Source organism: Limulus polyphemus, unplaced genomic scaffold (genome assembly GCF_000517525.1).
Source record: "Limulus polyphemus unplaced genomic scaffold, Limulus_polyphemus-2.1.2 Scaffold840, whole genome shotgun sequence".
Classification (NCBI taxonomy): domain Eukaryota; kingdom Metazoa; phylum Arthropoda; class Merostomata; order Xiphosura; family Limulidae; genus Limulus; species Limulus polyphemus.
The window spans coordinates 396,622-409,355 of record NW_013666450.1 but is presented as its reverse complement, the minus strand read 5'-3'; the positions used below and the strand labels follow the sequence as shown (position 1 = coordinate 409,355).

At 32.1% G+C, this 12,734-nt stretch overlaps 1 protein-coding gene across 1 annotated transcript in view; it reads left to right on the top strand.

Moving 5' to 3' along the window:
- The first annotated feature begins 2,872 nt into the window (after positions 1–2,872).
- Positions 2,873–12,734, top strand: part of LOC106460812 (sodium- and chloride-dependent glycine transporter 2-like) — a 34,602-nt gene continuing 24,740 nt past the window's right edge. The window contains exons 1-6 of the mRNA XM_013920553.2: positions 2,873–3,113; positions 3,717–3,851; positions 4,349–4,492; positions 6,600–6,753; positions 7,643–7,775; positions 11,404–11,538. Of these exons, the coding sequence (XP_013776007.2) occupies positions 3,743–3,851; positions 4,349–4,492; positions 6,600–6,753; positions 7,643–7,775; positions 11,404–11,538 (675 nt within the window). The 5' untranslated portion in view covers positions 2,873–3,113; positions 3,717–3,742. The remainder of the gene's footprint in view (positions 3,114–3,716; positions 3,852–4,348; positions 4,493–6,599; positions 6,754–7,642; positions 7,776–11,403; positions 11,539–12,734) is intronic.

Genomic DNA, 12,734 nt, shown 5'->3' with positions numbered 1-12,734 from the left:
GAAATTTTTGCAAGCCGTACCCCGTATACGGCACACACTCATTCAACTGCCGGATGCGGACCATACCCTTTACGGAGAATCAGCATTCAATGGGTTAATTGGTTTCAATGTTCCAGAAGTTGTTGGCCAGAGTGTCTGAAGGAAATAACATTTACGTGATTAGCACAACTGTTCTTGTTCTGTGTTACCTGTATATTTGTTACAACTATTCTAATGGTATTTAAACATAAGTTACCACCCTGGTATTTCTTTCAACTATTCTAATGGTATTTAAACATAAGTTACCACCCTGGTATTTCTTTCAACTATTATAATGGTATATAAACATAATTTACCACCCTGGTATTTCTTTCAACTATTCTAATGGTATTTAAACATAAATTTACCACCCTGGTATTTTTTTCAACTATTCTAATGGTTACCACCCTCGTCTGTGTTATATATAATTATTTTCTCTACCATTGACTAGACGTTCTAAAGCTCAAGTGCTTTGTGTGAAATTCAACACAGCTGCTTGAACAGTTTTAATTTAAACCAAACTGTGCTTTTTATGTTGTCGATTCTTTGTGTTTCTTCGTTTTATATTTTACATAGAACTTTTTTACCATCAACACAGCGTTTATCCCTTCATTGAGATAATTCGATCTTTGTTTTAGAAACTTTAGTAATCCACCTGCTTTACTCTAATGAATGCAGTCGATATTACCTGTATGTAGTGTTTCGTTTAGGAATACCACAATTCTAATATATGTTGATATCCACTGATGTCACAATTAATCTATTTAGTTTTTAGTTAGTATTCTGTTATTTTGAGTCAACAAAATATTTTCATTGGCAAGATTTTAAAAGCGAGTTCATTGATTGTGTCTATCACAAGTTAGAATTGTTTGTTATTTGATATTTTTTCAGCTGGATAAAACTTACACTTGTTGGCTATTTTATTAAGACATCACCTAATATCATCTTCAACCACGAAATATTCTGTAATACAAGAGGTATAGATCCATACCACAAGGTGCCAGGAGGCGTCTTGTTGTTTTGTTCGAAGAGTAATTATTTCACTGATGTCAGAGTATTGGAATAACGAATCCTAAATATTTGGGCAGCAGATCACATAACCTAAAATTATTGAACACTCAATATTTTAGTGCCTTGTATATCTTTAAAACGTACTTTAACATTATTGAAATATCCAGGGTGGCCACCAATTCGTATTGGTGGGCATACCTTGACTATTATATAAGTTATGAAAGTGATTTTAATGTCTGTGTTTAGAATTTGGAAGTCAATGAAAATCCATTTCTCGGTTAACCTAATTTAAGGTAATATTTCTTATGGTAAAATCCAAGATGGCTACCGTCAGTGCATAAATGCCCATAACTCGCCTCCGATATCAGCTGTCATAATGATTTTGATGGCTATGGCTAGGGATCTGATTTTCACTTTGTTTGAATGATAGCTCTATTACTTAATCCAGAATCCTAGATGTTGGGCTTTACTAGTTTATAAGAAGAATATTGTGCCTAATATCAAACATATCCTCATAATATTAACTTCTAAAAGATCGTATTTCTTTTCACGCCAACAAGGACTAGCTTTCCAAAAAATAAATGATTGCAAAAATATCTGTTCCGCATATGTCTTATACACCTGTACTAACTAGCAGAGCTATAGGCATAGGTGTATGATTTTAACAAGCTTATATATGTCAGCTCTGTAGTTCCATAATGAAAGCTTCTATCTCTTGTTTAACAGCTCAAACTGAAAGTGTTAGATTATGAAGGGATTCTAGTTTCGCTGTACATCCTCCCTTGTTGTTGAAAGAAAGTAGTCTTCAATACAAAACAAATGCGATAACAGCTTCTAGAAAAAAATATTTTTTAAATTAAATCCATACTGTCAGTTAGCTGGAACTTTTCTGGTGAAATTAAACAATAAAAAAATAATATTTTCATTAATAAATCTTACCATAACTTATGCAAATGAAGGATGAAATTTTGTGAATGTAGTCAATAATAATAAATTTTCTAAACAAACTTGCCTCACTGGAACTAGTTATCGTATTTTCCGCTTCCCCTATTCCTGAAGTATGTAAGTGCGGGACGAAGCAGAATTGCTTATATCATTATTCGCAATTAAGTAGAGATGTAAGTGCGGGATTTAAAATGAATTTTATTTTTATTTTTAGCACAATTTGTATTATTTATTCGTACTTCTTCAGAGACCGATACATTAACTACTTCTTGTATTATCAATGGCTATCCAGTATTTTAATTGTTTTCGTTGTGAACTGGGCTCAAGCTAAACTGACGCACACGGATCGAAGTAGAAACCCTAAGCTGGCGCACTCTTACTGAAGTGTTTTAGTAACTGATAAATAGAGGTTTGAATTTTACAGATACCCAAAAGACAAGTATTGGCACAGGTATTAAAATATATATCCTCAAATCATGAAGCTTATGTGTTGTTTAGACATATCTGTTTTCTAATTTGAAATTATTGGACAAGAATTATTTGTTTTTGTCCAACAAAAATCGATGAATATAGCTTCACCATAATTTAACGGTTCTCATAAAAGAAGCTGAGATCCTTTTTTTTTTTTTGCTTTTATTACCCAAAACATATAAAAAACGCTAAAGTGCTGTGACTTAAAACTTTACAATGGCTGGTGGATTTTCAGTAGAATTGAACAGAATCGCAATGTTACATAATTTTATTAGTTGTTGAAAGTTTGCTTTATGTTTAATGTGCTTCGTGTTGATAATGAACCAAAACTAATTCCCGTATCTGCAGACACCATAATAAAGGTAAGGAGGAAATATGATGCGCGTTTGAAGTTTTTGTGCTTTTGGTTTGAAAGAAACAGAAACTTGGTGATTGATCTTGAAAAGTGTTTCTGTAGAATGAAGAACAAGAGTTTCCAAGAGTGAGCAGTCAAGTCCCTTTGTCTCCCAAAGAAGAAGATGAAGATCAAGTCAGCGGCTCAGATGAAGAGGGTATCGAGAGAGGAAACTGGACCGGAAGATTTGACTTTATTTTGTCGTTACTTGGCTACTCCGTTGGCCTTGGCAACATCTGGCGCTTCCCATATTTATGTTACAGTAATGGCGGAGGTTAGTAATCTTTTTATACAGCCAACAAAATTCTGATGTGCACGAATATGATATAATATAAATTTTTGAACGTTCGTTCTTAAAGTTGGTAGAACTGTTACTCATGATCGTATATATGTTTTAAAGATTTATGTAACTATTCATACAGTAACTATTCGTAACTGTAGTTATTCTTTCAACGTTAATTTTGGCAATACATTTGGTGAGATGGAATTTCTTATTATATATATGTTGACTTCTATTTTCTCTCAGTCTGGTTTTACGACATTTAAGGCTCCATGATAAGACCTGAAGTAGGAGCCTGAAATCTCACCAATGAACCGAATGAAAAGGAAGTGGAGTTTATAAGTTCACAATAACTCTCTCTGTCACCTAACTCCAAATTTTATTTTTGTAATTACATATAAAACATTAGTAGTGGTGAATGGTTTCAGGCAATATTACGTTTCTAGAAAGAACTTTTATAGTGTGTGTGTATATTTAGGTATGTGTGTTTTGTGTTTATAATGTGTGTGTTTATATATACACGTTTTATGTTTATATCCAAACTTTTATTCTTATTTTATTTCTCCTTGTATTGAGCTTTTACTTTCATCCTTCAAGGAGCTTTCGTGATACCTTTCATAGCGATGATGCTGCTGGCTGGGCTACCTCTGATGTTTATGGAACTGGCCATTGGTCAGTATGCTAACCTTGGACCTGTTGTTTTATTTGAGCGTTTCTGCCCACTTTTTCAAGGTTAGTTTCTACGGTGTTTTGTGGGCTTGTTTCAGTGTCGTATTCACAAGAGTAAATATATTTTCATGTATAAAACATAGGAACATCATTGAGATATTATTAGCTCTTTGTTAATGACAGCTGAACATTTAAGCATTTTAATGTTAAAATAAATGGTAGGGTATAGATTGGATGTGAATTGTGAATGATACGAAACATAATTAGTGTTTAAATATCTACATATTGATGTGAATGAATAAGTCTATGCACACACACCACACACATGTATATATATTTATATAGTTACAATAAAGTATTTATAGCAATTAGACACATGACATGAGAGTTTTATACAAGTGATCTCTAATCGCCTGTTTCTTTTTTTCTTATTAATGTGTAAACCTTATAGAGTAGAAACATTATATTTTGTGTGTAAGGGATGAGGAGGGCAAATGAAAATAAAATGTTAGAATTTGGCCAATTTAGAGCATATGTGGAATAAAATCCTTATCTTTCAGGCCTTGGTTATGGAATGATCCTGGTCTCAAGTGTTGTAATGCTGTATTATAATGTTATCATTGCTTGGACTCTCTTTTATACGTTCGCTTCTTGGGCCAGGAGGCTTCCCTGGGAAAACTGTGATCCTGAATGGAGTACAAGCGGTATGTACACTTACTAGCTTCTTACCTGTTCTTACTAATTTGGACCTTAAATTACTTTTTATCTATGAAGGTATGTATTTCTTTAAAGAGAAACAATTTTACAAATTGTGTTTGTTTTGAATAACTAATTTCTAACCTTTACATTTACTGGTAATTTATAAAGTACAATAGAAAGGATTGTTTACATACAGTGTAGATTATCTCCTCGTAGAAACAAGGAGCCAGGTTGAGAATTACTACAAAATATTCCCAAAACTAAACATAGAAATGATGAATTCTATACGTAGAAAGATATCACTAGCTTGAAAGCCAAAAATGTTTTTCACAAAAAGATAATTTTTTTACGTCAGAGAGAAACTGGTTAAATTTCAAGAGCATACTAATATTTTTCATAACCATCAGAGAGAAACTGGTTAAATTTCATGAGCATACTAATATTTGTCATAGCCATCAGACAGAAACTGGTTGAATTTCATGAGCACACATTTTATTTTACGCATGCGCAAAAAGTTGCATCATGATTGTAAAATGCAGTTTTAAAATAAGAAAAACTAAACTGTTACTAGGCAACCAAAAGAGCATGTAAAAAAATTGATTGACATTAGAGTTACAATGTAACTGGCATAACGATGTTTAATATTTCGATTATTTGGGTTTTTAGAGTATCTACGTCACCAAGAATTGTTAGTCTAAATCAGTAATTTCATACCTAAAACAAGCCTTCTCTAAAATAACAATTATATTTTAATATATTTTCTTACAACTCATATTTGTAATTTGAAATCTATGAACACATCGAATACTCAGTTTTGGTTGATTTCTGCTTAAATACATATCTATTGAGAAAAAATCAAATACTGGCATTTTAACAACTTTTAAAATAGTGTGATGCATCTTGAACAATAAGTTTAGTTAGAATATTTAAATTTAATTAACGAAGGGGAAAAAGAGTTAGCATAAATATAAATTGTATATAATTTTATTATCAACAACTAAAGTTTGAAAATGTTAACATACAAATGAAATGAATAAAGGCTGGTTTTTATAGAGATAAAAACATATAGGTAAAGTGAGCCTGGAAAAAGCTATTTTAACTCAGATAAATGCAGTATAAAAATAAGTAAATATTTATTTCAAACGCAAAGATTACAATGGGCTATATGAGCTATGCCCATCCCAGGGATAGAACCAAAAATATTAGAGCTATAAGCCCTCTAGCTTGCCACTGAACTACCGAGAGAGAGTAAACTACATGAAAAAATGACTGAAAACTAAAACATCGTGCAATGTAGTTCAATTCTTCTTCGTTTGAAGATGATTGTAAAACGTAATTTTTTAAGAATTTTTCTTGAAACTGCTGAAAATCATAACTTTTATTTAACATAACTGCTGTTATCGCATGGAATTTCAGCTTGAAGTAATACATGCTAATCTCCTTGGAAAAGTATTATCTCCTGGGGAAGGTATGACGTTAGAGTTCTGTCAATATTTAAACAATGAGTACGTAAAAATTCAAAGGATTATACGTATTTGACTTATAGCAAGTTTAAATATTTGCTTTCTCAAATGCTTTTAATTGTAATTGTGTGTAATTGATTCCCTAAGGAGAGATCCATTTGTTTTTAATATTTCAAACTTTCATTCTGAGTTGATTATTTTTTGTTCTATGTGAGTGTTAAAATACATTACTTGCTTATACATTCAAAATAATGAAAATAGATCACACAAGAATAATGGAAAATGGCTTGAACCATTATAATTCGCTAGGGTCATCGTATGAACCAATAGAGAAGCCGTAAAGATCCTTAAAAAATGTAGTTTTAATTGTAACAAATTTTAACTTGTTTTTCCCCTGTAAAAATGGCTTTTATACGTTACATTTCAGCATGTCGAAAAAGACATTTCTTATAGAGCCTTTACTTGTGTTTCATACAGTACAAAATAGTGTTTCGATACAACTCGCCAATGACAAGCATTTTTATTAAATTTTCATTGCTCATTTATTAGTATCTTTACGTGTTTTTAGAAAATAATGTATTTTGCCTTTTCCCGGTTTTGTATCGTAGTTCACTTTTCATTTCCAAATATCGGTTGAATTTTCTTCCAGCATGTTACTCCTATCAAGATGCTGATGCGTGTGATCTGAAAAATGGAACTTACTTCAACCAAACCTGTTTCAGTTCGAATGTATCAAGCGCCCTAAATCTAACAGAACTCGTCAAAAGCATGCACAAGAAAACCCCAGCCGACGAATACTTTCTGTAAGTTAAAATTCTATTGCTGTGAGCATGTTAAACGAACATCGACGACAAACATTACCAGTAAGAATAGGAAATTCAACTAATAAGCAGGATGTATACGATCAAACTCCTTAGTCCAGACATTTAAAACACGTTCTTCTAAACTACTTATGCACCAAATTACTTTGTGTAATACGATTTATTGGCTATAAGGTCCGTCATAACGTATGAATCATGAAAAAATGAAACAAAAAACACTACCAATATTTCAATTAATCCCATAAATCACTGTTAGGCCCCCCTTTGTATTTTTCATATGAAATGAGTGATTTTATCCTATTTTATTAGGGAGTTCTTTACACTAAGTGTTGTAACAGACAAGGAGATAAACCTACTCAATATGGTGTAATATGTAGACCTCAGTGGTAGTGAAAAGTATATAAACCGATAGGTAAATTGAAGGTTAATGATAAATCATTGTACAAGTGGTGCTGTAAGTGTAATATAATATTTCATGGTAATGAGTGTTTAACATATTCGTCATTTCTTGTTATGTAGACCAGAATATTAGGACAGATGTAATCCGTAAGACATATAGAACAAGCAATAAACTTAACCTAAATAGTTAACAGTACAAAGATTAGAATACACCCAACTTGTCAGTACAATAGGTTAAGCTAATAAGAGTGATATATTCGTCAATTAATAGTATTAAGGTTATGATAGACCTAATACATAAATCACATAGAACAAGCAATAGATTGAACCTATTAATTAGTTTATGGTATGAATATTAGGATAGGCTTAATACATAATGCACATAGATCAAGCAAATAACATTCATAATATAATATAATGTTTTGTGTTTTTATCTTTTAGACGTTATGTGACTTGTGTTTTTGTCCTTTAGACATTATGTGTTGGGCATATCAAGTGGAATCGAAGAAACTGGCGAAGTAAGATGGCCTTTAGCTCTAAGTCTTCTACTAGCCTGGATCATCGTGTTTGCTTGTTTATCCAAAGGTGTACAGTCTTCGGGAAAAGTAGGTATTTTTTCAGTTCTAAAAAGATCAGTTGTCATTCTCCAAGAATAAAAAAGCCCTTTTTCAATAGTTTCTCTGTGTCTATCAGCTCTCGGGATAACTTAGATTTCTGCTTCCGAGCATTAAAAGGGTATATATATATATATTTATTAGTTCCCACTCATGACAAAAGGAAACCTTGTACTTATAGTTGCGAGAAGTTAACAAATACACTTTTTTAAAGTTATTGTAGCCCTAATTATACGACCCATAACGAACTTTCCCCGTTTTGGCTACTCGCATTATAAATAAAGTGTGTGAGAAACAACGTGACAAGTTTCTCAAATCCATAAGAAATTAAAATCCCATTCTCGAAACTTTCGGATGTATGTACCAGGTATTTCAGTAATATTTCTTGTTCCACTTCAACCAGTGTTAGTATTTTTGGGCCTTCCTTTTAGGAACCTCGTCTATACCTTCTTATTTTTTGAGCTTCAATTTTGGATTGCTTGCCAAAAATGCTTATCTTTTACTGATAAGGTTTATTACTACTAATGGCTTGAAACATGGTGCAAAAGTTTGAATTATTAAACGAAAAACCAATGTATGTTTTACACTGTATATTTATACGAATATTCAAAACATTTCAGTAATATTTAGTAGAATGTATCATAATTACATACCTTAATAATTTTCTATGCGGAATAACTACAACATTAATCATAGAACACATAAAGTAAGCCAAATCGGAACGTGTATGCCAAAGATGTCCAGAATCATTATGATGATTAACGTACCTGTTCATATTAAACTTGGCATACCACAAGGTTCAGTGTGGTACTAAAATTATTCTGAACACTCTATCTAAATGTTCAGCATTTAAGGTTCATAGACCCTATCGTCTCTCAAGACATTCATAATTCATATGCAATAAAAGTCACAATTAGTTGAAATTGTTGTATATAATGCTTACCTAAACCTCATAGGAGATTGTTTACTTGCTCACTGGTCTTGCCCAGAGTAACAAAGATTAGGTTAATCCCTACGCTTATTGTTTAATTTCTCACTGGTCTTGCCCTAGAGCTACAAATATTGTGTTAATCCCTACACTTATTCTTTACTTTCTCACTGGTCTTGCCCTAGAGTTAGAAGGATTAGATTAATCCCTACGCTTATTGTTTACCTTCTCACTGATCTTGCCCTAGAGTTACAAAGATTAGGTTAATCCCTACACTTATTGTTTACTTTCTCACTGGTCTTGCCCTAGAGCTAGAAAGATTATGTTAATCCCTACACTTATTCTTTACTTTATCACTGGTCTTGTCCTAGAGTTAGAAGGATTAGATTAATCCCTACGCTTATTATTTACCTTCTCACCGATCTTCCCCCATTGTTAGAAGGATTAAGTTAATCCCTACGCTTATTGTTTACCTTCTCACTGATCTTGCCCTAGTGTTAGAAGGATTAAGTTAATCCCTACGCTTATTCTTTACCTTCTCACTGGTCTTGCCCTAGAGTTAGAAGGATTAAGTTAATCCCTACGCTTATTGTTTACCTTCTCACTGGTCTTGCCCTAGAGTTAGAAGGATTAGGTTAATCCCTACGCTTATTGTTTACCTTCTCACTGATCTTGCCCTAGTGTTAGAAAGATTAAGTTAATCCCTACGCTTATTGTTTACCTTCTCACTGATCTTGCCCTAGTGTTAGAAGGATTAAGTTAATCCCTACGCTTATTGTTTACTTTCTCACTGGTCTTGTCCTAGAGCTAGAAAAATTATGTTAATCCCTACACTTATTCTTTACTTTCTCACTGGTCTTGCCCTAGAGTTAGAAGGATTACATTAATCCCTACGCTTATTGTTTACCTTCTCACTGGTCGTGCCCTAGAGTTACAAAAATTAGGTTAATCCCTACGCTTATTGTTTACTTTCTCACTGGTCTTGTCCTAGAGCTAGAAAGATTATGTTAATCCCTACACTTATTCTTTACTTTCTCACTGGTCTTGTCCTAGAGTTAGAAGGATTAGGTTAATCCCTACGCTTATTGTTTACCTTCTCACTGGTCTTGTCCTAGAGTTAGAAGGATTAGGTTAATCCCTACGCTTATTGTTTAACTTCTTACTGGTCTTGCCATAGAGGTGAAGGATTATGTTAATCCCTACACTTATTGCGCTTCTAACTATTATATTCAATAAGCTTCGTTCATTTTATTCGCTCTTGTCTACTGAGGTGTAATTTATAACATTCCGATAACTTTGATGTTAGCCATGATCATATTTAAACGTTTGGAATACTTTCCAGAATAGATGGATAAGGAAGGAAGTGTCTCAGTATATTAGTCATTAAATACATAAATAATTATAGGTTATTTGGAACAGTTGTCAGTCAGAGTGAGAGCTACTGACATGTATTTTGTGCACTATAACAAGGTCTTAGTTTTATGTTGCCTCCATCTGAGTTTTAATTTCTAAACCAACCAATTAAAAACTTCTTAATTGGATAAGCAAGTTGTTTGATCTCCAATGAAATAATGTCTATAATCATTAAACCATAACAACAAATTGGATGTTATTAACCCGATAACACTACGCTAATATTTAATGGATTTGATTGTTTCTATTAAGTGAGAAACACAACACGAAAACTTAATTTCGTTTATTTACTCCGAAACACTACACTAATTCTTAACATATTCAAGCGTTTATTTATTAGCTCCGAAATGCAACACAAATGTTTAATACATGTAGGTATTTATTTATTAGCTCGGAAATGCAACACAAATGTTTAATAGATGTGGGTATCTATTTATTAACTTAGAAATTCTACACTAATATTTAACACATATGGGTATTTATCTATTAGCTGAGAAATACTACACTAATATTTAATAGATGTGAGCATTTATTCGTTAGCTCAGAAATACTACGCTAATATGTAATTGATGTGGGTATCTATATATTAACTCAGAAATTCTACATAATATTTAACATATGTGAGATTTATTTATTAGCTGAGAAATACTACACTAATATTTAATAGATGTGAGCATTTATTCGTTAGCTCAGAAATACTACGCTAATATGTAATTGATGTGGGTATCTATATATTAACTCAGAAATTCTACATAATATTTAACATATGTGAGAATTTATTTATTAGCTGAGAAATACTACACTAAGATTTAACATATGTGGGGATTTATTTATTACCTCAGAAATACTACACTAACACTTAATAGATGTGGGGATTTATCTATCAACTCAGAAATACTACACTAATAGTTAATAGATTCTACACCAATGTTTAGCAGATTTTATGTATATATATTAACTCGGCTACACTACACCAGTAGTTAATATATTTGAGTGTTTATTTATTAACTCAGAAATACTATACTAATACTTAAAAGATGTGGGTATTTATTTATTAACACAGAAATTCTACACCAATGTTTAGCAGATTTGAATGTATATATATATTAACTCGGCTACACTACACCAGTAGTTAATATATTTGAGTGTTTATTTATTGACTCATAAATATTACTAAAGTAATACGTAGTAAATATTATTATCTATTGACTTCATTACTTTACACTGACATGTAATTAATTTATGTTTGTGTTCTGCTACAATCTTGACATTTTTCAGGTGGTGTATTTCACAGCTTTGTTTCCGTATGTGGTGCTCATAATCATGTTCTTCCGAGGGGTAACACTACCAGGCGCTAAGGAAGGGATCTTGTGGTATATTACACCTGAATGGAGTTTACTTGGCAAAGCTCAAGTAAGATGTGACTGAAACACTAAAATAAACTTTTCTTTTATTATTCTTTACAGTTTCATAATGTGACCATTTTTTCAAAATACATTAAAGTTAGTTAGTTAAATAGGTTTTTTTGTAAATGTAAATATTTGCACTTCTGTGGCGCTTCACACAGTTTATAAATATTTACACTTCTGTGGCGCTTCACACAGTCTATAAATATTTGTACTTCTGTGGCGCTTCACTAAATATTTATAGACTGTATGTAGCGCCACAGAAGTACAAATATTTATAGACTATATGTAGCGCCACAGAAGTGTAAATATTTATAGACTGTATGTAGCGCCACAGAAGTGTAAATATTTATAGACTGTATGTAGCGCCACAGAAGTGTACAAATATTTATAGACTGTATGTAGCGCCACAGAAGTACAAATATTTATAGACTGTATGTAGCGCCACAGAAGTACAAATATTTATAGACTGTATGTAGCGCCACAGAAGTACAAATATTTATAGACTGTATGTAGCGCCACAGAAGTACAAATATTTATAGACTGTCTTCTATGGCGCTACACACAGTCTACAAATATTTACACTTCTGTGGCGCTACACACAGTCTATAAATATTTACACTTCTGTGGCGCTACATACAGTCTATAAATATGTATATATTCTTTATTTATACGTGTGATTTAAAAGTAAAACTAGAAATCTTGATAACATACCAAGTTTATCAACTAACGAATTAATAGTAAAAAACATTACAATTTAGACCCAATACTCGTAATTGAAAGCTTCAACGTAACAAATGTTATGAAATTAATCCAGTTGAAAAATGGTGACGTTTAAGTAATCGAAATTCCAAAGCTACGAAACGCGTGAAAACAAGTTGTGCAAGAAACTGTACAGCGAAACTGAACGTTCGATTCACAGATAATAAATTGATGTATCATCTATCATATACTGACATCTATAAAACAAAAGCAAAAAAAAAAAACATTTGGTAATATAAATATATTACAAACACAAAAATACATAATTATGCTAACAATCTTGTCTGCATACGCTTCTGCCAATTTTCCTGTCTAAAATGGTTGAAATGGTTTTTTATTATCCTGTTGTTGAAGGTTATTACATGTTCATGTTACTCTTCAACAGTTTTCAGAGCTATGAAGAAAATTCAAAGATTGTTTTTACATTCAAATGGTGCCCGG